General features: G+C 45.3%; 1 protein-coding gene across 1 annotated transcript; it reads right to left on the bottom strand.

Annotated features, from left to right (window-relative positions):
- Nucleotides 1–9,228: 9,228 nt before the first annotated feature.
- Nucleotides 9,229–24,384, bottom strand: DESI2 (desumoylating isopeptidase 2). Its single transcript, XM_061991076.1, has 5 exons — nt 24,084–24,384; nt 17,537–17,609; nt 15,592–15,685; nt 14,734–14,875; nt 9,229–12,807 (listed from the first exon to the last, which is right to left on the bottom strand). The coding sequence occupies exons 1-5, from the start codon at nt 24,120–24,122 to the stop codon at nt 12,574–12,576; spliced, it is 582 nt and encodes a 193-aa protein (XP_061847060.1). The 5' UTR covers nt 24,123–24,384; the 3' UTR covers nt 9,229–12,573.
- Between the last annotated feature and the right edge of the window lie 1,697 nt (nt 24,385–26,081).

Genomic DNA, 26,081 nt, shown 5'->3' with positions numbered 1-26,081 from the left:
ATCAGCCAGACTTTTGACAAAGCTTCCTCCTTAAATTCTTAGTTTGATGCAAAATCTGGCTTCTCTGATTGTTATCCAAGACCTCTGTTTACTATGAAGCCCATCGCCTGCCTCTGTTCTGGCCCTAACCATTTATACAACACCCTGGTGCTGTTTTTCCTAGCAGCACTGAAGTGCTGAGCCATGGCTGGACCAGCTTGCAAGCTCCTCAGGAGGATGACTGAGCTGTTCTCTCAAGGGAAGGCCACCCATATGGGTAAGAGGGTTTCAGAGGAGGTGGAATATCTCAAGAAAAGTTGCTTATCCAGGCAGTAGAAGAAAGGCAGTAGGCTGGAAAGCTGATTCCCTCCCATCAGCCTCTGCCTTCCTTGGTAAGGGTCCAATGAGCACCTGAGCCTTCTCTGATGTAAGCTGGGAGGTGAGTTCAGAGGGAAGTTTAATAACGGCTATGTGATAGAGAGCTTACTCAATCCTGCAAATCCTGTTCATGCAAAACAAGTTCTCTTCAAGCACACATGAATTTAGAGACTTCCACGGCAGGACTAAATCATCTGGAAAAGTACTTTATGTTTGCGTGGCTAAACTGAGAGGGACCCAGAGCCAGTGTGTGAGTAACTGAGCCCTGTCCATCAGCTTGAGTCTGAAGAACCCAAGCCACAGTTTCCCTCTCTGTACATTTAATCACTGCCTTATACATCATATAATGCATTCTTCTTTCGCTGTCCTCATCTATGGAGGGTCAACCGTGTTCTTTTATTGATAGGCTGAGTGTACATGTAAGATCAAGTCATTGACAGCACCACGTGTCTGCTCATACTGTGTATCTTCAAATACTACAGTTAGACTTCTATAAAATACCATATCTACCTTCTGAGGGGCATTGTTCCTCCTTTGATGGACTATAGACCATCACATTCTGCTTCTTAATTTAGCACCTAATTGCTTATTAGTTATACTGTAAAGATCTTTATTACTTCACTTACATGGCTGCAGTAATTCGTGTTTATATTCCCAAGGCCTGTAACACCATGTAAGGAGATGAAACCCTTCACAACAGAGCATGAATTGAGCTCCCAGGATTTCTAATTTTACATCTTCGGGTTTTGTAGAGTCTTGCTGTGGGCATCTCTCCAGAAATGGGATCACGGGTAATCCAGTATTGTAGTGTTGAGTGGATTTTGCAGCAGAGGTGCAGAGAAATATTCATGGGAAGCTTCCAAGAACAAGCAGCTTTTATTGCAACAAGGAACACAGGGGCTTTTCAACAATGAGCTGTTGTTTGTTGGTGGTTGATCTGGCTGCCTTCAGCAATTCTGCATTCTTGACTCCTTTTTTGTAAACTGTGGGAGCAACTTCTAGAAATGTGGCAGAACTCATGCTAAAAATGAATTCCACCCTGCTAACATCTGTTTCTGGATGTTTTCTCTGATTTGCCCTCATGCTCTGTGCTGGGCAGGCTGTTCTTCCACAGGTACTGGTATCGTGTTCGGCTGCAGCCCACACGGCCACTCCACTGCCTTTCAGAGGAGGTGAGAGTCACTGCTGTCGTCGTGGGCACAGCTGGTCTCCACACCATGGGTTCTCTGCATGTTCAGAGATTGCCAATGAAGCTTTGAACAGTCTGAAAAAAAAGTCTTATGAGGAGTGGCTGAGGGATGCTTAGTCTGGAGAAGAGGAAGCTGAGAAGAGACATGATCACTCTCTACAACTGCCTGAAAAGGGGTTGTAACGAGATGAGGGTTGGTCTCTTCTCCCAAGTAATGAATGATAGTACAAGAGGAAATGGGCTCAAGTTGCACTATGAGAGGTTTAGATTGGAGATTGGGAAGAATTTTTTGCCAAGAGGGTTGTTAGTCACTGGAGCGGGCTGCCCAGGGAAGTGGTGGATTCACCATCCCTGGAGATATTTGAAAGCTGTGTAGATGACATACTGAGGAACACGGTTTAGTGGTGGGCTTGGCAGTGTGAGGTGATAGATGATGAGATGATCAGAGGACTCGATGATCTTAAAGGTGTTTTCCAACCAAGCAATTCTATATTTCTGAGCATTAACCACAGGCCTCTGCCATGCTGCCTAACCTGGGCTGTGGCACATCTCTTGTTGGGCTAGATGCCTCTTTATATTTTCATGGACTCTTTCCAAATGAAACTTGAGTAATTAATAGTATGTAGGGAGAGTTAAGCTTTTTAAGCTTTGCACGTTTTCCTGCCAATTATTCCATCAGACTGTCTTGCTTTGTTGCTACGGAGCTTCTCTGCGAGGCACGACTTTGGTTTATACAATAATACATGTATCTCTCAGAGCAACTTACGTTCAGAGTTGGCCTACACAAACTTCATATAAGACTGATTTTTTGACCACTTGATGGCCCTGTCAGATATCAAAGCAGACACTGAATAAAGTTCTCTCCAGTTTAGTATTCATGTTGGAGGGATAGGCAGCCTTGCAATAACTGCACTTGCCTCTAACCTGCCATTGCTGCTTTTTCCTCTTCCACTCAAGATGCTGGGGCATAATCTCTTTGCAGCTGTCTGGAGCTCTTGCCACACCATCATATGCTGCTCCTGCTGCTGCTGGCCAGGCCTTTCCAGGGCCCTCAGATGTGGCAACAGCACTGCCTCTTGTATTGGTGTAAGCTGTGCTCCCCTGCGCCTGTGAGAAGCTCATGGGGCCTTGAAGCCCTTGCTCCTTCTTCCTCCTCCTCCTCCTCCTCCTTCTCTGTCCTGCCTTGGTTTGTGACTGGGCCAGCTCAGGCTAGATGATGCAGTGCTGGCTGCCAGCAAATTCATAGAGTCGCAGAACCACAGAATGGTCAGAATTGGAAGGGACATCCAGAGATCATCCAGTCCAGCCACCTGCTAAAGCAGGTTCTCCTTGATAGGTCATACAGGAACGTGTCCAGGTGGGCTTGAAAACCTCCAGAGAAGGAGACTCCACACTCTCCCTGGGCAGCCACCCTGTGCCAGGGTTCCCTCACCCTCACAGGAAAGAAGTTTCTCCTCCTGTTCAAGTGGAACTTCCTGTGTTCCAGCTTATGCCAGTTACCCCTTGTCCTGTCACTACAGGAGGCACTACAGAAAACAGTGTTGCCCCATCCTCTTGACACCAGTCCTTTGGGTACTTATCTAGGCTAAAATCTATCTATCTAGGTTGTTTGAGGGGTACCTGCAACTTCTCTGATACTGTTTCTACACCACATGCAGGCAATACAGTGATGAGTCCCTCTTCTATAGTGAGAGCAAAGCAAATCTGTTAGCTTTGATCTTGGAAGTCTTTTCCATATTACATCATTTCTATGGCAGATGGTTTCCATGGAAACCGAGAACTGACCCACAGTGTGTTCAGGCAAGATGACCGCTGACCTGCTTGTCCTTGCCTGGCCCATGCTGCCAGCTTCCCTCCTCCATGCTGCTGGGCTTCCCTCTCCCTGCACGTGCCCACGCTCTGCTGATTGGCTCTGCTCATTGGCCCAGCATGGACAAGCCCACGCTCAAACACTTCGGCAGGTGCCACTGTTGCAGTGCCATTCCTGGCTGCCGCCTGTCCTCCTCAACTTGCCTCTCCTGCCTCTCTGGACAACTTCTCCTGTAGCTAGGGCAGGGGGAAGAAACATCCCTGTCATAGTTTGGCCCAGCTAGTACAGCAGCAGCACGACAGTCTCTTGCTTGGTGCCCCCATTCACCCCCACCCTCGTTAGGATGGCAGAGGCCCCAGCGAAATGTGGGAGTAAAAAGATAAGCAAGGTTGTTGTGGATTAAGAAAAGGGCAGGGAGGGCTCACTGCCAATTATTGTTCCAGGCAAAACAGACTCCAGTACTCGACTTAGAAAGTGGGAAAGTTTATTCTACAAGAAACAGAACAGAATAAAAGCAAAAAGGGAGTAGGATGATGAGAAAATTACAACCAGCACTTTAAGGTCTCCCTCCCCCATCCCTCCTTTCTTCCCATGCCCAGCTCACTGCTCCCGATATCTCTACCTCCTCCCCTCTCAACGGCTCAGGGGGGCAGGGAGTGGGGAACGTGGTCAGTCTCTCACAGATGGGCTCTGCCGCTTCTGTCTTCTCAGATGAGGACGACTCCTGGCATTCTTCCCCTGCTCCAACACGGGGTTCCTCCCCCAGGACACAGTCCTTAATGAACTTCTCTGGTGTGGGTTGTTCCCAACAGCTGCAGCTTCTGCTGATACAGGGTCCCTCACACGGGATGCAGTCCCTGGTGAATATCTCTGGCATGGATTCTTCACCGCGGTTGCAGTTTCTGCAGTTACAAGGTCCTTCTCTCGGGACAAGGCCTCTTCTGGGCATAAGTTTAATGAGCTGCTTTGTTACAGCTCATTACAGCTGTTACAGCTGTGGATATTGGGTCCCTTCCTCGGGACACGGCCTGCTCCAGCCATAGTGATAAAGGGTCCCTCCTTTGGGTCACAGCCTCCTCCGGCCATAGTTTTAAAGAAGAAAATCACTGCCTCTGGCTCCGGGTCTGCAGTGAAGTGATTGGGTCCCTCCCATGGGACACGTCCTCCTCCGGCCATAGTCACTGTCCCTGGCTCAGGGCCTTTAATGAAGTGAATCGCTGCCCCTGGTCTGGGGTCAGCTTTATCAAAATGAGTCTCTGTCCTTGATATGGGCTCATTATCAAAATGAGTCTCTATCGCTGATGCAGGGTCTTTAAAGAAATGAAATTAAATCTCAGCGTCACCAGTTCTCTCCATAGGAGTTTCTGCTCTAGTACATCTCCTCCTCTTTCACCACCAACCTTGGAGTCCGCATGGTTGTTTCTCTCACTGTTCCTACTCCTTGCACCACCACCAGCCAGAAGAAGGGACAGAAGAAGGAAGAAGGAAGAAACAGGAAGAAACCTCCTCTTCCGGGTTCTTCTTAAAAAGTGATTGTGGAGGCGTCTAATTGGCTCAGCCCCAGAAGTGGGTCTGGCTGAGAACTGGGGAGAATTGTGAACAACTTCTTACAGGAGCCATCTTTACAGCCCCTTCCCCCTTACCGGAAAAGGCTGTCATGTCAAACCATGACAATCCCAAGAGCTCTTCATTCCCCTTGCCACCACTGCAGAGTTTCCAGGCCCCAGCAGAGATAGGTGGATTTGTGGTTATCTTACCTGTTTCTCTTCAAATGGCAGGAGGGCAGTAGGTGCAAGTACATCGGCAGTGCCTTTTGAGGTTGCACCAGCATCAGCCTGTGCCTGTGCTGTGTCCTTGTTGAATTGTCCTGCCTGGAAAATGCTTTTTTCCAGCCACAGATCATGAAAAAATTGTCAAGAAGAGGGAGTTTTCCTGTGGGGGTGGTGCCTGAGGTGTCCAGCACTGTTGCTCCAGCATGGTGTCAGATGGGCGCTTGCTCGGGATCAGCTTGTATCAGGCCAGTTAGCAACAGGCGATAGTCCTTAAATTTGATCACAGATTTCCTTGAGTTTTCATCATCTGGGTGTGGATGAGATGCTCTTTCTCTGAGTATTTGGACTTAACTAGCCTTGAAGGTAATTCTTTCCGCCTAGCGAAGGGCAGCGACTGCTGTGTATGGCCTTGGTGTCTGGGCCCTCTCTGTGCCTCAGGGCAGAGCAGCCAACACTGTCTCAGCCTGTTGGCCTGTGACTCCTCCGTTGCCTGCCTACTGAAGCTAAATATGCCTTAGCATGCCTGCATTTTGTTTAGATGTGAATACAGCATTTTGCAAATATGAGAAATCCCCTTACACTCCTCACAAAGTATAAAGGCCACGCTCTGCTGCTTGGCCAAGGGAACCAGCTTATTGACTTAAGCATGTCCCTGTACAACAGCCTACAGTAGAGCCTCACCCACCCCACCACATCCCATCCCATCCTGTCCTGCTCTGTCCTGTCCCATCCCATCCCCTGTGTGGGGCTGCTACAGGAGCCAGGCGTGCTGTGCAATTCAGTGGGACAGCATTTTACTCCCCATTCAGTTTTAGAGCCCAGCTTGGTTAATTTTTCAGGCTTGCTTACCAGAGCCTTGCTTCTGTCAGGGAGGTGAGAGAGCCACATCACAGTCTTTCATGACTGGAGGTTTGTCTGGGTGTTTGCGTAGAGACACTTGCCTGACCAAGGCTCAGCTGCAGCTTTTAGTTGTGTTTCTGCAAACACTGCAGGCATCAGTGTGGAGTTTGTTACTTAAAAACAAGTTACTTAAATTTAGAGAGTAGCTGTAGCCCTTGGCCCGAGTGGCAGCCCTCCCTCGTGCTGAAAGGACACAGCACTGGAACAATTGTGTTGGGGGCTGCTCCTAAAGTGAGAGGAAAGTGGTGCTATGAGGAACAAGGAACTGAGATGGAGCCCTTGAAATCCCTTGCTAGGTCTCCAGAAGTCTGTCCTCCTCATCTGAGCGACCCTGCGCTGTGTGGCACTGGCTCAGGTCCATTGCACCACTTTAATGGCAGAGATTTAACCTGGTGGACAGGTTTAACCTGTGGCTCATCCTAAACCCAAGTTGCTGTTGGGATAGGAGCACCAGGAGAGATGGAAGGGCAAATGCTCTGGGAGGATTTTCTGGGGAGTAGTTGCTGCTACAAGACATTGTCAGTAAACCTTCCCAGAAGTAGTGATTACACAGAGTGTCATGACTTGAGGGTTACCTGGTCTGCAGGTAAAAGGCAGGTCCTCAGAGACCATTTAGAAAGTTGAACACCTGCAGAGGACAGAGTGAGGGTGAAAAAGACAACTCTGAAGAGTTGATTGCTCTGGATGTACCCCATACAGGTTATGCCACAGGCTAGGACTGGGAAGGTGCATAGTCCATCTCCAAACAGATTCCTGTTTGTACTTGGCTTAATTCTGCAGTAGTAATATATTATCAATCAATAATCACATGACAGTATATTTAGTATAAAAGTATTTAGTATTTGAAGACAATCTGAGCGCCAACTATTACACCTTCAAGGCTCAGTGAAACCTGGAGAGGTGCTGCTGGCTGCCTGTGTCTCTGAAGGATGCATTGGAGGCTCCCCTACCACACTCATCCATCCTCTCCAAAAGCAAGGGGTAAACAAGGCACCTTTGTGTGGCACCCCTGCCTGGCATCCCAGCCATGGTGTGGCCCATTCACTGGAGAACCGTTTGTGTGTGGAGCCCCAGGGCACAGGCTGCACTTTGGGCCACAGAAACTCACTGTCCTTGCTTTAAACCTCTTAAGGCACGCAGAGCCATAAGGCTCCTGGAAGGGCAAAGCAGCTTTAAGTGAGCAATTGCAGAGGTGCGAGTGTCCTCAAAAGCTGTGGAGCTCCCTGAGGCTTTCCTCTGCCCTTGACTCCAGAGGGCTGGAGGTAAGAGCTGGCTCAAGAAGTCCCTGCTCATCCCCTCATGCTGCTGTCAGTTCTGACTCAGTGCTTTGACTAAACTTTCCAAGTGTCTCTACAACATAAAAAAATAATTGACCTCTACAGCTGCATTTGAGCTGTCTGCATCACCATCAGCTCTTGCTCGTTCATCCTCACTGCTCAGGTCATATTTGCATAATGGTGTGTAAGTTAATTTGTTGGAAGCTGAGACTTGGCTGCAGGATTAGTTAGTGACTCTACCAGCGGGCTGATACATTCAATTTAAAGATGCAGAGCATCTTTTGGGAGAAAAAGGGAAATTCCAGTGCTTTTGGAAATCTTTCCTTTTAGGATGCTATGACTGAAGTCATGAATGAGCTGAAGTACAGAGAAAAAGAAACTCAATTCCAACTATGTAAAGGCTCAGCAATTCCTTCCAGAATTAAAACAAACAGTTACTGTGTTCCTGTGCTGGGAGGGCTGTGGGGAAGGCTGTGCTTCCCACAGGCAAATTGGGAATGAGAAAACCAGGACATAACCTGCAAGCCTCAGAAGCCCGAGCAGGAACACAAGCCATTTTCAGTTTGACATGATTTGTGTTGTCATTAGGTGGGTTTAACGAACCTTTCTTATTCTGGGAGGAAGGTCTGGCTTTGCTTGAGCTAACAGCACTGACTGTTCAGATCTGGGACACAAGAGAAACAGCCAAAGTTGCGCTTGCCGTGTCATTCTGCGTCTCACTGGGAACAGAGCATCCCCTCCTCCCCACCAGCCTTCCCTGCCAGGGGAGGTTGCCCACATTTTGCTAGAGCCACATAAAAACTTGCCCATGCTGTGTTTGTTGAGGGAGTGGATCTGATTCACCTCCTTTATCTCACCATAAAGACAGAGCCATAGTGGCCTGTCAGCCATGGTGGGACCAGGCCCAAACCCCACACAGGGTGTGTTATAACTCTGCATGCTGCTGCCCCAGTCGCCTGGGGCAGAACACAAGGCTTACATCACAGCTGCAGAAAAGGTTTTTGCCATCAGAGAGGTCTTGAACTCCTTCCTAACCCTCCTCCCAAGCTATGGTGAGCCTCAGCAGGAAAAATTCAACACCAGAGTCATGGCTTCCTTAAGCCTGGTATTTGGGCATCACATTTCAGGCAGTGTAAAGGTGGAAGGGGATAAAGAGGCAAAAAAGGCTCCCTGAAAGGAAAACTTCAGAGTTGAAACTCACGACCTTAGTTTGAATGGCCCTGTGGGGCACACATGAGGCCCTTCCCAGCTTTGTTGACTTCATTCAAGAAGACACGAGCAGCGATTTCATAAAGTCATAGGATGGTTTGGAAGGGACCTTACATCTCACCTTGCTCTGTCAGGGCAAGGACACTTTCCTCTAGACTAGGTTGCTCCAAGCCCCATCTAACCTGGCCTTGAACACTTGCAGAGATGGAGCACCCCTAGCCTCCCTGGGCAACCTGCTCCAGAGCCTCAGCACCCTCCCAGCTTCCAAGTATCTAATATAAATCTACTCTCTTTCAGTTCAGAGCCATTGCCCCTTTCCCTAGCCCTACATGCCCTTGTAAGAGCTGTTTCTCTCCTTTCACAGAGAAGCAGCAGGGCAGGTAATGTGCAAGCACAGCACAGTTTTCTGCCTCCAGGGCTGCAGGACTCACACGCCACTTTGAAAAGAGAACAAGAGCCACCAGCCATCCATCTTCCACCTATGGAAGGAGCAGTGTTGCCTCAGCTCTGCTTATCCTGGGCTCAGAGGTGGAGGGTCATTCTGGTGCAAGTAACATCCCTGTCTACGGAGACCTAGAGGAAGACATGGCCCTCTGCCATTCCCAAAGCAACCTAACGGCGCATGAGTGCAGGAATCTTACCCAAGGTGGGCTTGGGTTGCACTGCCAAAGCAAGCCCTAGGGACCAGGGGAATAACACACAGAGAGCCCACTGTCCTTTTTTATAAAAAGTATTTTTAATAAACTGATGGATTTAAGTTTCAGATGCTAAGACAACTTGTTGCCATGTACAGGTAACAAAAGTCAAAATTCTTTGAATTTTATACAAATACTATGTAGTAAACTTGAATACAAGTTTACAAAAAATGCATCAGTGAATATTCAGCTTGTAACCGACTTCCAACAGTGAAAATCATCATATATCAATAGTGATCAGAATTGCATTGCAAATTTAAGAAGTAATGCAACTGTGTTTTTACCAAGCCACTCTGAAGTTACTGGTGCACACTGACAGTACATTGGATTTTTTTGGCTTGCTGAACAGAAAATGGCATTTAAATAAGATGACGTCGAGTTAAACAATAGAATGCGTATCAAAAGGACTATCTTACAGAAAATCAAACAATGAGAAAGTAAACAGAGCAGAACCCTGAAGTAGTGATATTTTTCTACCCGTTTCAATGGAAAAGACTCCACAGGTGACCAGCTTTCTCACAGCATTTTGGAGTGTTCTAGTCCTAGCACAGTGTGGTCATTAGTAGGCTGAAGTGATCCCTGCTTGGCAGTAATGCTGGTGAAGGGTAACTTGCTCTATTGCTAAAAAATGGTAGTAACCACTGGCAGGGTGACTGCTGGGGGGTGTCCAGCAGCGCTCAGCTGACACACACAGCTCAGCTGCTGTCACAGGACACCCAGCAGCCTTCAGGGTTCCGTGTCAAGTTTCCTCATGGGGTTTACAAATGGGTGGTTTCCAAACAAACAAAAAGAAACCGTGGTGCTTTATTTTCACCTGTACAGCTACTGATAAAATGAACACTTTTGTTACAAACTTTCCAGTCTGCTTTATAAAAAATAGTTTTACTTCTAAATAAAAACTGTGCTGTGATCTGTCACGTTCTTGCATTGTACATGCTGTACTTGTGTGTGTTAATGAAGGTGTAGAGATTTGTGACCTAGCGCTCTGGATGTATCAGAAGCCTAAAAAGCTGATTCTGGTACATAAAAGTTAGGTAGCAATGAAAATTAATTCTATTTATTTTTCCTAAAACCTAGGAAAAGCTACAGTACATTGCTAGATCAGTGGCCTCAAACCTGAGCTGAAATAAAGGACCTGCCTTGGCCAAGAGACTTAGTCACATTACTACCTCAGCTGCACAGCAGAGACAAAACAACCTGTCTGCGGCCCGTTGCCTTGGCTTGTCAGTAGTGCGAGATTCGGTTTTCTGTAATGCTTGGTGAGAACTGGCTGGAGACCACTATATTCATTTTCACTACAGGAAAACAAGATGGCAGAACTCAAATTGAGAGATTCAAGATTCAAAAGCACCCAGCAGGGAGAGTCAGTATGTCCAGCTTGAGGAGATCAAGCTGAGGACAGAGTTAGTGCCTGACTTGTCAGTCTCGAGCGTTTCCCACTTGGTAGAAGAGATCATTAACACACGTACCAAACTACAGTTTGGTAGAGACTTCTACTCTTATCCCCCTCTTTCCAGAGAAAGCCTCGCTTGATTTTCCCCATCCCAGAAGCGAGCATCTCTCTCTCTCTGTACCTACCCTGCACCACAGAAGACCAGTGAGAACTGAAAGACTGCCCGACAAAGGATCCAACCCACCTGAGAGCAGAAAAGCTTCTGCTCTTCTGTGACACGAGCTCCAGTTGGCAATCTGAAGGATTCTTACTATGACACAGCCTACTGCACCTTCCTCTGGGGTTCAGTGGCCGCAACTACTTGTGTCTGGGAGCATTCATAACAGGACACATTCTTCCCTCCTCAGAGGGCTTTTTTTTTCCCTTTAACCAGCAGAAACTGTAGAGTCAGTATTTCGCCTAATAGAAAAACTAAGCCAGCAACAGACTGAAAATAAAGCTTGTAAGAATCATTCATACTTGTAGTAGTATGCACAGTTCTTTGTGAGCTGACAGTTCACGGATGGTATGGATTCTGTTAGTTTAAGGCAGTAAGACTTTCAAAACACACAAGCTCACCTCCCTCGTGTTTGTGCTACTGGATTGTTACGTGCACAAGAGAACCGCACTAATTTACACTAATGACTGGAAGAACCATGAATTCTCTTGGTAAGTGAACAAGAATAAGGCATTCCATTGTATATTCCGATCACTCATTATAATTTAGCTCTAATTATAATCTACAAGGAAACACAGTTCTGTGTTTCAGAAAATAGTATCTCTTACCTTCAGATATAATTACGTGTGCAGATTAGTGGGTTCTGCTGGGTAAACACGCAGGTGCATAAGCAATTCTCACATTTTTTTTCATTACGTCTGACAAGAAAGTTAATGCCACAGATAGAGACTGTGGGAAAATAAATTAGGATTTCTCTATAATTTGTGTAGATATTCACAACTGGGCAGTAATTCATAGCTCACAAAAAAAGGACTAGAAAGTTTACTCAAATGAAGTGAAATCAGCAGCAGAAAGCAAGGCCATTCCCCAACTGTAAATGGCTACTCCAAACTATATGAAACAAACAAAATAAAACAAAAAAAAAGAATGCAAGTACTAACTTTTATATAGGGGTTTGAAAGCAAGTGAAGCTAACAGTGGGGAAAAAAAAGTGTTGGCGCTTCTAAGAGATGATGTTCTCATGTCTAAATCCTGATTGAAGTAGACTGTAAATACAAAAAGAAGATGAAAACTATATGGCTGAGGTAAAAAAAAAATAAAATAAGGGATCAATGTGCATCGTAATGAGATAGAAATTTCCCTTCATATGTGCAAAAATCCACAGTCTTGTTACTGTAGAGGTCATACTTCTAGCAACAGATCTTGGACAAAGCCAGTCTCCCTGCATCCTGGCATCTACCTGTTTACATCAGCCACTTCAAGGGCACAGTACCCTGTTCACATACACATTATTCAGCAGTTTCCTGCATTTCTCAGAAACTTTACATTCGCCTGCCTTAAATCTTGAAAACAATGGGGCATCATATCACTGCTTTTGAGTTATGCCAACAGTTAAATCAAACCCAAATTCTCTCTTCTTCCACGGTGGCAGGAGTCCTTACAGGACTTGTAAACAGCAGTACACAATACTGTAAACAAATAATTTCAGTTCTGCTTTATACAAGATGTTAAGTTAATCCAGGCTTACCAAGCAGGTGAAATGAAAAGGGTGGCTTCACACAAAATCCTTCCCTTTTCTACCAGCAATTCTTTTCACTACATAAATAATCCTGAGCTGAAACAGGGGTTGATGAGAACCTTTTTTGCATATCAAAAGAATGTTCTAGAGTCAGCTCTCATGTTCTGTCAGGAAGTCAATTGCTGGAGAGATTTAGCTGAAGTATTTCAAACCGTTCATTATTTTGGAGGAGGATTTATAATTTGGTGTGGTGACCAGTTCTAGACCCGGATGCTGAGCTTGCCAAGGAAGCTGATGCTGCTGCATCCTCAGCTTCCTCCAGCTCATCGTGCAGCTCCTGGCTAACGCTGGACTGGAGGGCTGCAGGCGTTAGCCACTCCTTCGGCAGGCAGCTCTGAAGAAATGGTATGCAGGAGCTGAAGTAAGCAAGGCGGTTCACCCATCGTGGAATCTCTTTTCCACACAGAATCTAGACAGGGGGATGAGGAGTGAAAAAGAAAGGATTCATGTCTCTTCTGGATTCAGAAGTAACAAAACCACAGTACCGTAAATAAAAGCAAGGGCTGCAGCAGCCTTATGATTTCCATGTCACAAACAATAGTCAGGAAGCACTTGAGTTACAGCTTTCCCCATAGATAAAGCAGCACCCCAAGTCACACAAGGAGACTTCTTTTCCACTGTGAGTTTGACACAATTTTACACTTTTTTTTTAGAAGCCCTGAAGAGTCCAACTATCTCACTCTTTTTGAATAACTTTTTATAGAAGGCAGAGAAATGAGTTCAGGTGTGCTTTCTATTCACCATCAATTCCTCAGAAACTGAAACCGATGAAGAAATCTCACTGTTATGAAAAACTGCCCCTGAAAATCAAGCAGTCACAAAGACAGCATCAATATGGGCCTGGCAGAGTGAGGTTAGTCGTTGGACTCAATGGTCTTAAAAGTCTTTTCCAATCAAAATTATTCTATGAATCCTGCAGTTCTGTGGAGTGACATAGACAGCTAAGGCTGTTTACTGCGACAGCCTCTCAGGGCTTTGCAGAAGACATCACACTTTCCTGCACACAGGCCAAGCACACATGCTTGGGGGCCGCTGGAATAGGAGGGGCCACGCAATGCAAAGCTTTCAACTCCTCAAAAATATATAAAGCTACATTAAATACTTGTTTTTACACACATTTTACAGTACAGTAAATGGTTTTGTTGTCACTGTTCAAGGAGTGATCTCTTTTACTTAACTACCTCCATTTTCACTCTGGTCTGTCTTTATCGTAAATCCGGAGAAAAACATACTGGGTACCTTGCTCTGCTGTACCTGAGCAGCATTTAACTTGTAATTACATCTCCAATTTATAGTCAATTTGAACACTGAATAGGACAAGACATAAAATAGAAACAACATGACCGTGAAGTTGAAGAGTATGGCAGAAACACAGCCCTATATGCCAGATTTCATGCCAACTGCAGCTTTGTCAGTGTCTCACCCTACTTACTTGTACCAACATTGCACATGAATCATGATTTCAATAAAATTTTCCAGCATCACTAGAAGACCAGCCTACACAAAACACAGGCTATGCAATGTAATTAATTTAAAAAACAAAACAAAACTCAAACCACAAACAAACCCAAGCAATTAAATTCTATGGAGGTTCACCATGGAAAAAATTATCTGTCCCTTTTTTGGCATGCCTCAGTGAAACATCAGAATGAATTCTGACAAGCACAGATTTGTAACTACAGATAAAAATCACAACTGCCATTCCCCTCTTTGTCCTGGGCTACCTGTTCTTGACCCTTCCCCTTGTGTTCATGTGCAGGTGAGTGACCAGGTATTCAATCATACTGACAAATGGATCATGTTAAAATTCAGCTGAGGGGAAGAAGCAAGTTGATTACTTTGCATGAGCACTCAGGTGTCTACATGACCAGGACACAGATGCCACCTCAAGCAGAAGATTGACATTGTCTGTGAAACTTCGGTGCTTTTGTTACTCTTTAACAGTAGGTCATAAGTTGTTTGGGTTTTTTTCCTGTGTGATGGTTCTGTGGGGAAATACTGATAAAATAAGATGGTTTTACCTTCAGGAGTGGTCTCTGAAGCATCTGAAGTTGTTTTGGAGTCCTGTTAATAATTTGCTTATTAAGTCTCTCAATTAGGAATGCATCCCTGCTCCAACACAAACTATCTATGACAACAACACTTAGCATTTTTGGCAGTAAAATCTTGTGCTTTGGATGTAAGCATAAATAAACCGTGGGAGAGGGTGACATTTGTCCAAGGTAACAGAAACAGGAAAGTTGGAAATTAGGCCAAATGTTCCAAGGGATGGGAAGGAGATGATGCTCTGTACCACCTGGGAAGCACCTTTCTATATACCTTCTTGTTTGTTTACCTCAGATAAAGCTGAAGAAAAGTGATTGCAGTTTTTGTGCATTAGGTGATAAGCATTTCCTTTGAATTCTTTTCCAAGCTCTTCTACTATTTTTTCTATGTCATCTTCCATGAAGTCAGTGCTGCCTAGAACCACAGCCTCTCTAGAAGAGAATCAGAGACAATAGAAGGTGATCAGGCTTCCATCATATAGGTGTTCATGCATTGCTCAAAAATCACCCCACTGTGGGTAGTGAGATCTTTCTGCCCTCCTGGAATAAAACATGATTTTTTTCTATTCCATTTTCCAGCTCCACTTTTATATTTCCTTCATACTTATTTTCATCATGAGAGATGACTTCCTTGCTGATTGTCCAGGTGTAGCTCACTTAAGTTCTTTGTAACTTAACTCTGACAAACATTGAATGCAGGTTTCCCTTTATCTCCAACGGATATTGTTTCTAATAGACAGCTGAGAACAGGTAAGAGTTTGTAATGCAGAGAAAGGTCAAGGCAATGACACTGAGAAAGTGGAAAAGAGACATGAAGAAACCCTGAAGAGCAACATTTTTCAGCTTTTCCTTCACACCCTTGAAAAAGTTACCCCACTGTATATACTGTATGAATAACAAACTAGCCACAAGCCCATATAATTTGTACACCTTTAAGGAATTTAATAGCATGCTAGAAATAATGTTCTTTGATGTAGACACTTCACTGTCTCATCATCTCTGTTCATATTTCAATTCCAAATAAAGCAAACACACTAATTTCTCAGGAAGCTGGAAATCATTCAACACATCTATCCTCAAAAATAAAGGAAACAAACTGTTTTTTTCATATGCTTTCTCATAAGCAAGAAAATAGGTATCTTTCTTACTTAAATTTAAACGTTTCTCCTAGCTCAGAAGCATTTCCTGGTGAAATTTCAAATATTCCAGAAAAAGGGTATGGATGACCACCATAGGCAAATTCTGAAAGAGAAAGCTCAGATGTAACATCAATGGCACACAGAAACAGCGAAGAACAGCAGAACTCACTGACTGGAGGATCACTTCACAAGCATCTTAAGCTAGAAATCAGATGTCTTATTTATATGGGTAACAAACACACGGAGCTTGAAATGAATAGTTTTGTTAGTTACTAGCCAACCTAAGTAAGGACAGACAGGAAATTTCCTGTGTTGCCATACAGGTTTAACGCGAATCAACTTTACCATAAGTACATATTGTCTTCACTGTGTGAGGATTTACAAGTTCCACTGGAAATCTTACCAATGTTCTTTATCCGTGCTTTTGTTTAAAAGCTCATTTGCCTATTGATGGAGCGAGGATCCAAAGGACTGCACCCCAGCAGATGGTGCCTATCTGGTGTGCTACAGCCACAAGAGGGGCACTGAGTAGGGGCCCAATAGGGCTTCTAATTTATGGACTTGCAAGAGTTCAACTGTCCCAAGTTCTTTCCTGTAACAAGAAAGTAAACCTGTGCATGCACCTGAAGTCTGCACAGAGCATCAGCTGGCATAAGTGCATAAATATATCATGATATGCTTCAGCTTCCCTTGGTGCCTGTTGCACCCAGAGTGTAACACAAAGCTTCCAAGCATGATTTCAGGCTTCATCTCCTCAAAAGTCCTGACACATCATCCATGTCTAGCATTCAGTTTTGTGGATAATCTTTTTTTCAACAGGTTAATAAAGAAAAGTTTAATGTACTTTGAAAAATGCAAGTCATGGTTCTAGCAGGGGTATGACCTCCCCTATGAGAGGTCCCCATCTGTTACCATCTGAACAGGGAGGCACGTGTATTTGGCACAGCTCAAGAACTGGGTTTCAGGCACAGCACTATCAGGGTCAGGTCTTTCTGGTTTGGATTAAAAGAAAAATGCAATACTTATTTGGATATGTCAATTTGTTGCTTTGCTAACACTTGCAAACCCAGTTATAATGTGACCGCTATACTAGCCAAAATATCTTTAGTTTAAGTGGACTTTGTGTGATGTATCTCTGGATTGTAGGCCACACCTTTGCTGCTTCCTCTCAGCTCCAAACACACTCCAAGAGGGGGAACTGAAGTAAATGTTTCTTCTTTAGATGGACTACTTTTAGCACCACCATCACCTCAGAACATTATCCTGATAGGTAGGAATGCCTCAGTCCCGAGCCTGTGCTACAGCATGCTCAGAAATGACTTCTGGCAGCAACGGGGGTGCAGACTGGCAGAACAGATCAGGAAGCTGCATTCCCAAAGTACACACTATTTAGCAAAATCAGAACATATCACTGTATTTATCACAAGTGTATCTTTGTAATAAGGTGCCTTTTGCATGAGATGCCTTTGAAAGAAACTAACTCTTTAAAACAAACCAATCTGTCAATAAAGAACCGACAGTTTTTCCCAAGCATCATGCACTTCTAGATGCCCATCTTCAACACACTATTGTTTCTGTAGTTAAAAATTAACTCCTAAAAATTAACACTAAGTGCTGGCAGAACACCGAGGAAATGTGATGCAACCATGCTGACATGAAGCATACATTTGTTTCAACAACAGGCTTTCAAAACCTAAAATAAAGATTTCCATGCCTTGCTGAATAAACTGCTCACTTTTTCACAGTTGCATAGCTTTATACAAGAATGCAGGATGACTACCAGAATACTTGTATCCAAGGTTTTAGGTTTTTTTCCAAAGGCAGAAGAAATTAGAACTTTAAGAGAAAAGTGCTGAACAGGTTTCAGAAGCCAGACCCTCTTCACTACCTGAAACATGTTTTAAACAACAGCATTACCGGAACACAGAGTAAGTTACATTTTTGTTGTACGTACCTCGGCCATACACCTCTATACCTGAATGGAACACTCCAATTCCAAGGGAAGAAGTATATTCATTCATCCAATACTAAAAGAAAAGAAGAAAACAAAAGAAGACTCTGGTTAGTTTGCAAAACAGATTTATCTTCTGACAGCCGACTGACATGAACTTGTCCCCTACATGAAAGGCATAAAACCCTACCACAAAGTGAAACTGCACAAGCATTTTATGGGAATGGAACATGCCATTAAAATTCCCCAACTGCAGGTAGTGCATTAATTCCACTAGGTTCTCCTCCAGCATTTCAGCACTGTCAGCATCTGTCAACCAAGGAGATCTGACCTGGGAGAAACCCAGACTGACGTTCCATTTGTCAACAAGTTACAGGTTGTTAAGTTTCCCATTAGGTGGAACACATTCCATAATCAACTGCACTAATTTTACAGGGGCACTCTTAAACAACATCAGAATACAGGACTGTAACATACACACACTAACTGTCATTTGTAGCAAGGACCATGCTTTTTCAACAGCAGCACCGGTGAGTGCCTATCAGGAGCTGTTACTCTCCAGACCTTAAAAGATGTGCAGAGTTTTGGAAAGAGAAAACCTCAAAATTACTGTCTCTCCTTGGCTACATCACCACCCTCAAAATATCAACCTCCAAACAGTAAAAACTTTTCAAGTGACATGGAACCTAATATGGAACCTCAAACAAAGGCTAAAAAAAGCCCCAGCTGTGTCCTTAAAACTGAATCTGGCTAGCAAGAACAAGCTCTCAAAAACACAAGGAAAACATTATTTTGTTAATGACTCCACTAGTGAGATATTTCTCCTCAGGTCATGTGGTCCCAAAGGGCACTGCTGGGAACTTCTACAAAGCAGACCTCAAAAAGTCAGCTGGCAGGCAGGGTAGACTGAGGCTGCCAGCAAATTAGTATTTGTTTAGCAAACAGGAAGGAAGAAGCTATCTTCTTTGCACAACCTGCTAACACAGTAAGTGCTCTCTCATGTGAAGTCACTAATAAAACAGTACAGTCGATGATAAAAATGTAACAGGTTACAGGTGTCATGCTTGGTTAAGTTGTACTAGCTGGAGCTGCTGCAGAATTCACAGGGGCATTACAAACATTATGGCATGTAACGCACATTTCTGAAAGGCAGTTTTCTCTCAATAAAAACGACACACTAAGTTTTAGACCGAGAAGCTGTTCATGAAAATCAAGACAAGTTAAATAAAAAAAAAAAACAAGTCAGGTCAAAATCTACAAATTTCCAGGCCTAAGATATGGATCTATTTGGCTTTTAGAGTCTTCTTTATTTTACGAACCTAAAATAAATGTCTTCCCAAATTCAATTACTAGCAGTTGCCAAACATCAGCACAGGATTTTTTTTCCAGCCTAAATTCACAATTGTACTAGCAGGCACAGGACACAAATAACTATCTGGATAACAAGATGCCAGTTGTGGTAAATTTTGTCAACAAAAATTAAGAGAACACAGATTTTGCTCCCCTGTACTTATTTTAAGTCAAGGCTCATTCAGATCTGTGGATAAATTTTGCTTAACACTAAACTTTAGCCTTTGCTTTATTTTTTGGCTGTGTCAATGCATAGCTATGTTAGTTAGTTGACCACAGTGAATTATTACCTTAGTCTATTTAAAGGGCTTAGCAGTTCTTTCCTTCCTCCCCCCCCCAAAAAAAAAAAAAAAGAGCAGAGAGTCCATATGATCAAGCTGCATCCAGAAATATACTGGGTCAGATTTACACTGTATAGAAGTAGGGAGAAATCAAGAAGAGGAGAATTGAATACAATGTTAATGCTAAGCAAGGTTATGGCTGCTCTCTGACAATGGAACAAATGTTACACAAAATACTACATAAGCAGTAGAGGTAACAAGGCCTAGTTTGCTACTAAGCAGAAAAAGAGGAAAAAAAAAAAAATTATTCAAGCTCCTCCCCTACCACAACCTCTTGAAACCTCATGCAAGGTACACAGAGAGGCCAGAGCAGCGAGTCCCCAGCCTTCCTCATCCACCCACACAGAGCAGGCGAGAGGGATGGGGAGCTGCTCTAACAGGTGTTCAGTGAGTCCACTGCTACCCAAGCCCGTGCTCCTCACTGCCAGTGGCTTGCTGGGCTACGAAACCTGAGCGCTGGTGCAAATCAAAACAAAGGTTAGCAGCTTTGGAAAAAGCACCTAAAGCAGGCTGGCACTTCACTTACTATTTGCAGTAAGAACAGAGTAGGTTAATTGAAGATAAAAGAATTTCAGTAAGGCAGAATTACTTTCCCCCTAGGAACAGTAATTATATCTAATTATTACTTAATCTGGATCAGCTATTGCAAGGTTGGTCACATTTTCTCATCGAACAAAACGCCTTATCTCACTGAAGAAAGAAATACAGGGCAAATGCAATTTAAAAGTGTGCTGAATTTGTCTACAGATGAAAGATTATCTATGACTTATGAAGACTGTAAATTAAATGACATCTATTAATAGGCCACAAGTTCTAGAATCCCAAACCGATCCCCAAAACTACATCCTCACTTCCATTACACAAGTTGAATTCCTTTCATTTAGTCTTGGTATGAATTGTGCTGTAAGACGTAAAGAAGCAGCACAATCCCATTTCCTCAAGGTTTCGCAATGTCAGTCCTGTAAAACAGGAATTCTTGTTTAGTGCAACTATCCAAAGAAAAATGTTAGAGAAACATTTTCCTATGTGCACAATAAAGTCATGTCATCGAAATGAAAGAAAAACAGTAATCTCAGTGCTTCAAAAATATCTTCTTCAGAGCCTTCATTTGTGTGACTACTTTAGATTGTTATAGCCTTGTGTGACAAGGGCAAAATATAGGATGCTACTTTATGCACAAAAAAGCTAGGCTTCTAAAAATAGCAGTTAGTTAAAATGAAACTGTAAAGTACTCCCGTTCTCAAAACACACTATATCAAAGTCTTCACCCTATCCTTTTAATGATCATAAGAAGGCATCAAAAGCATGAACTGCAGCGTGTAAATACGCCCTTAAGCTTCTCTCCCTCTGTACAGTTACCAGTACTTGAAAGTTCACTTTCTTGTGCAACACACGCACCCCCTCTCACCCTTTGCATTTACCAAAGATATTCACTTTTTCAAGCACCAAGGACAATGGAAGGGTATATGCTCCAAAACCAGCCGACTCAGTCCTGTGAGGAGTTTCATCGGTAGCAAGGTCATCTAGTACTTCCCTGCATACCTAAGCAGCTGTCTGAGAAATTAAGCTACAGTTAGCACTCAGGTTAAAACAAAGCTGTTCACAGAACTGTTGCAATTATAGTGACATAGTCAGCCAGGTGGCTAACAGCAGCCCCTTATTCCAAATGAGAAACAAAACACCCCAGTCCCAAACAAAGCTAAACTAGAAAAAACCTCAAACCCACCTCTAAGTGGGATGAAACATCAGAAGCAAAGAGTAAACCTGCTTGTGCCTCAATACACAGCTGGCAAGGTTTGATGAATAAACAGAACTTCAAAACAGATGTTATGAAAGACTCCTCCCTTCTCTCCCCTACCCTTAGTGCCCCCAAAACAAGCACTATTGTTGCTTTCAGCTGTCTATCTACAAGCAGTAACTCCTATGCCACATGAAAGTGAGGCTTTACTTTAAGCTTGTTTCAAGCAAGTTTAAAATGGACTGAGACATCATTTACTCAAAGAGTTCAAGGCAGGATGTACACTGACAGCATCTTTCAAACACTCTGGAAACCTCAGGTTTTCTTTCCAGTTTAAAGGAAATCTGCTCCTCTACTGGTCAAACAGTTGTTAACAACACACACAGCTGAACCAGGATATAGAAACGTTCAGCTTAGTGGTCTCAGCATACACCATGTATAATTTGAGGTGATGTACAGTTTCAACAAATACCCCAACTGCAGAGCAATGCACAAAAAGCCCCCGTTACATCTGATCAAACACCTGCAAATACATGTACTTGCTTGCTTCTTTTGAAGAGTAAATTCCTTCCACAGACGGTGGCTTTAGAGACCATGCCCCTTCTTGATGGAGGCAATCTCACTCATCACAACAGTCCCCAATGTGTCCTAAGGACAAGTATGACCCTAGTTTTTATGAGCACAACCTTCCTGTTGCTTCCTCCCACCCCCCACTTCCCTCCTGTCAACTGCCAGCCTTCTTAGGATGTCTGGAGTAAAACTACCACAGCAATTCTACTCTGGAGGAAAAAGAAAGAGGATATGGGTTGCAGCAAAGAAATCAAAGGAGGAAGAGATGAAGGAGAACCATGGGAGTAGGCTATCACAAGAGAGAAAGAAAAGGCACGCTGAAGTTACGCCCCACTGATACCGTCATCATTGTGAGAGTGGAGTTTCTCACAGAGGCCATGGCATTACTTTCCAGGCAGGCACTTACACAGGAGACAGTCCATCCCATCAGTTTTCACAGCCTGCCTGTGAACTGGGCCCAGGTGACACCTTGCACAGCTAAGCAAGTCCTGGTGACAACACTGGGTCTTCCATCTCAGTAACTCAGAAGTGCAACAAGCCTTGACTTCAAAGATACTATCTTATGTAAGAGTCCTGAAACTGAAGTCCCACTTCTTTCTCTGCACAAATGTTTGTAGCTAATATATGTAAACATATCTCTTCTCATGTGAAAAGAGCTTCTCAATGTGTATTTTTGAACTGTAGTCCGGAGAAGTCATACATATAGTTCAACATGTGCAGAGTCCTGCATCTGGGAAGGAACAACCCCATGCACCAGTACAGGCTGGGGGTCGAACTGCTGAAGAGCAGCTCTGCAGAGAGAGACCTGGGAGTCCTGATTGCTAATAAACTAAATATGAACCAGCAATGTGCCCTCGTGGCCAAGAAGGCCAATGGCATTCTGGGATGCATCAAGAAGAGTGTGGCCAGCAGGCGGAGGGAGGTTCTTCTCCCCCTCTACTCTGCCCTGGTGAGGTGTCATCTGGAGTCCTGTGTCCAGTTCTGGTCTCCCCAGCTCAAGAGGGACAGGGAATTGCTGGAGAGAGTCCACCGCAGGGCCACCAAGACAATCAAGGGTATAGAATCATTCTATGATACGCATGCAACAGAGCATCCTTCCCTCCTTAAGTCTAGTATAAATAAGAGACACTGACTTTTTGTCATATCAGCATCACGTATGAGCTCAACTAGCTGAGCAAAGGTGCTGGGTTTTTCCCTTCTCAGAAAAAAACATGATGAATAGACTGCCCCAGTCTCTGGTCTCCCCTCATTCCCTACAATGAAGGAAATAGCTTATATTCACTGGAGACGGAACTCACACACAGGAGGGGACAAAAAATACAAAAACATGGGGGAAAAAAGAAATCTTTCAACAGGGACATTGATTGCTAGAAGTATTAGGGTGAAAAAGAACAATGACAAGAATGGGGCGAGTTCATATAATCTCATATGTAACTTCAATTTCAAGCCAGATAGCTCCGTATCGATTGCTATTAAACAGTCTAGTGTTTGAGCCTGAGCACCCCAAGCAAACAAGCTGCATTTTCTCTCTGCCAGCAGCAACCTACTCTACACTGTACACCTTCACCCTCTTAAAACACCAGAAGGTCACTTCAAAATGGTGGCTGTAGGAAAACCTATCCAAAATACCCTAAGTAACGCAACCAGTTACCTGAAGCCAGTTGTCATCTTACTGTCCCTCTATCAGTAGACTCAAAATGTGGTCAGAGAACTACTGCCGTTCCAATTTCCAAGGACTGGAACGCATTAGCGGATAATATTTTCTTAATATTACTTATGCGTGCCTCCTGTTCCATGCAGGTACTTATGCCTCATTTGTTACCATGGCATTTGAGCAGCTTCCAGCTGAACATAAGACAATACAACAGTTGCTGTAGGTGTCACAGAAAGATTACTCAGAAGGGAGGCAAGGTGAGCTCACAAGACTGCAAATCAATGGCAGTTGATTTGGGGGCAATTTATTTCTACCCAGTTGCAGGCATACCACAGCTGTTGAAAAGTCCTGCTCTAGCAAAAAAAAAAAAAAAAAGGATGTTACTGACACTGTTAAAAAACTCTTATTCTTTCAAAGACCAACCAGTTAACCCCAGTTGGAAACTCATCACTTTTACGGTTTCGGGGAGCAGGAAAAGCAGGGCCTCTCCCTTGCTGAGCCCTGGGGGCGATACAATACAGACGGCACAGCTCAGGGACACACACGTTTCACCTCTCGTTCACAGTGGGGCAGGGGAAGTTTTCCCCGCGTCACGGACAGGATCTCTGTTACCGAAAGACTCAGCATCACAGAAACTTTTGTTGCAGATCCCCTGGAGAAACCGACAGAGCTTCCACATTACCTCCTCCCGCCCCGCACGCCCCCGGCTAGTGATGTTCCCTGTTCCACCGTCCCCGCGGGCAGGAGCCCACGGAGCCAGCCCAGGCGGGGACAGGCAGGAAAAGTTTCGCAGACGCCCCGCTCCCGCAGGCCTCCCCGCCTGCCGCCTCCACCGGCCCCGGGCCGAGCCGGACCTGTTCGCCGCAGCGGGCCCCTGCCGCCGGGCCCAGTGCTCACCATGTCATAGACGTTGAGGATCACCAGCTGGTTCGCCATCGCCGGCAGCCCGCGGGCGCCCCCCGCCCGGCTCGGTGGCTCCCGCTGCGGCGGTGTTGCTCAAGCCGGCGGCGGGGCGGTGGGCACCCCTGGGGGCCGCTTCCTCCTCGTCCTGCCTGTTGCTGCGGGGCGGGGGGGGGCGGCGGGCACCATGGAGCCGCCGCCGCGGAGGGATGGGGCCTCGCCCCCGGGAGACGCGCTCAGCCCCCGGGCGGCGGGGGCCAGGCGGCGCGGGGAGGGAGCGGGCGCGAGCCCCACCCCGGTGGCGATGGCGGTGCTGGTGGCGGGAGGGAGGGGAGAGGAGAGGTGGGGAGGGAGGGCGGGCAGAGGCGCTGAGTGGCGGGCGGAGGAGAGACGCGAGCTCGCGCCCCGCCTGGCGCCGGTGCCGCGGGAGGGCGGCGCAACCCCTCCGATGGGCTCAAAATGGAGCCGCTCGAGCCCGCCCCCATCTTCGGCGAGGAGCGCGGCGGCCGTGACTACAGCTCCCGGCACGCAGCGCGGCGGGGGCGGCTCGGTTCAGCTTCTCGGCATGCCGGGCGCCGCGCCTGTCTCCGGCCTGGCGCGCAGGGGCAAAGGCAGCGGCGACATGGGGCAAAGGCAGCGGCGACATGGGGCAGGGAACGGAGGAAAAGTGGGGGTACGGCCCCCAGCTACCGCCTCCGTGCTCTTGCCCGTCTGCGCGCCGGAGAGGCATCGGGCGTGGGTGAGCTGTCGTGCCGGCGGCCGAGGCCCCTCCCCATCAGGTGGGCTGTGACGGGCTGCCCTGACCTACGCTCTACGGAACACACGCGTGAACTAGAGCTGTCAGTTCCTAGGGGCAGGCAGGTCTGTGCCCGGGCCGTGAGGAGCATCCCACGGCACCGCCATGCCGCATTTCTGCTCAGTGAATCTGAGCTGGCTTTACAGAAGTAGCGTTGTGGACCCACATATAAGCGTGGATGCTAGTGAATGCACGGTCGCTTCTAAGGTTGCAAAAACCTTCTGTGTTTTGTATACTAACGCTTAAACCTGTCATTTAACCTTGTGGTAAGGTGACCTTATATATAACCTTGTCAAGCAAAAACATTCCAGTTGGTAAAAGCATCAACAGGAGAAAAGATGCTTTCTCTCTTATATCAGATTTAATTCTACAAAGATGTCCCTTTTACAGTACGTTGAAAAAGGTGCAGTTGGCAGCAGGCTGTGGATGTGCCCTTGAGACAAAGGTACTGCGGGAAGGAGGATGTACCACCCCAGAGGTGTCATGCCTTCTGCTCCCGGTTCAGGATGCGGATGTTTATCCCTTCTTTCTTGGCTAAAACTCCTCTTGGCTGCTTAGCTCTGCACCCTGGGCTCTGGCATGCAGAACAGCTCTCTCTCTTCAGTATTACAGCACAGCTGATGCTGTCAGTTAAAAAGGCACCAGTTTATTTCTTACTATAGGGAGGGATCTTTGGTTAGAAGAAATTAGTACTGTTGCAAAAACTTACCAGATGTTTGGCTGCTTGTTATCAACACATGAAATTAAAATACCTGACAGACTCGTGTATGAACCTGTGGTTCATCTTGGCCATATGAGGACTGTTAGCACATTTCACTTTGCCAATGAAACAGTAAACCTGTGGACAGGATGTCTGTAACTCTCTTGGGTCGTGCTCTTCATCCACTCCCTTGTCTGGCAGGTAGGAAATAAACTGATAGTTATTCAACCAAAAAGTTTTATGGGAAAAAGTTGCTTTTATAACAAGTAACACTGAGGAAAATGTGATTGTATCTTAAAAACTGCAGGGGTCAAACCCCTTGACTGAAATGGCAGGGATTCTGACTACCAGTATCTGTTGACTGGAAGGTAAAGAGTGTTGGAATGACTTCTAGTGAATCACTTGATCTTCGTTCTGTCTTCTTGTTGTCTGTCTACATGATGAACTATGAAGAAAAAGGAAGAGAAAACTTAACTTCTAGCTTATAGTAACAGGTGGA

This window comes from Colius striatus, chromosome 2 (assembly GCF_028858725.1).
Source record: "Colius striatus isolate bColStr4 chromosome 2, bColStr4.1.hap1, whole genome shotgun sequence".
NCBI classification, from domain to species: Eukaryota; Metazoa; Chordata; class Aves; order Coliiformes; family Coliidae; genus Colius; species Colius striatus.
Note: the sequence above shows the minus strand (reverse complement) of the source record. Positions and strands in the feature narration are given on the sequence as shown.

Bases quoted from the DNA above. Each gene is read 5' to 3' on its own strand.
- DESI2 (XM_061991076.1), bottom strand. From the start codon at position 24,122: ATGGCGAACCAGCTGGTGATCCTCAACGTCTATGACATG. The intron at 17,610-24,083 runs GTGAGCACTGGG...CTTTTCTTTTAG, and splicing joins TCCTCAACGTCTATGACATG to TATTGGATGAATGAATATAC. The intron at 15,686-17,536 runs GTACGTACAACA...TTTCTCTTTCAG, and splicing joins TATAGAGGTGTATGGCCGAG to AATTTGCCTATGGTGGTCAT.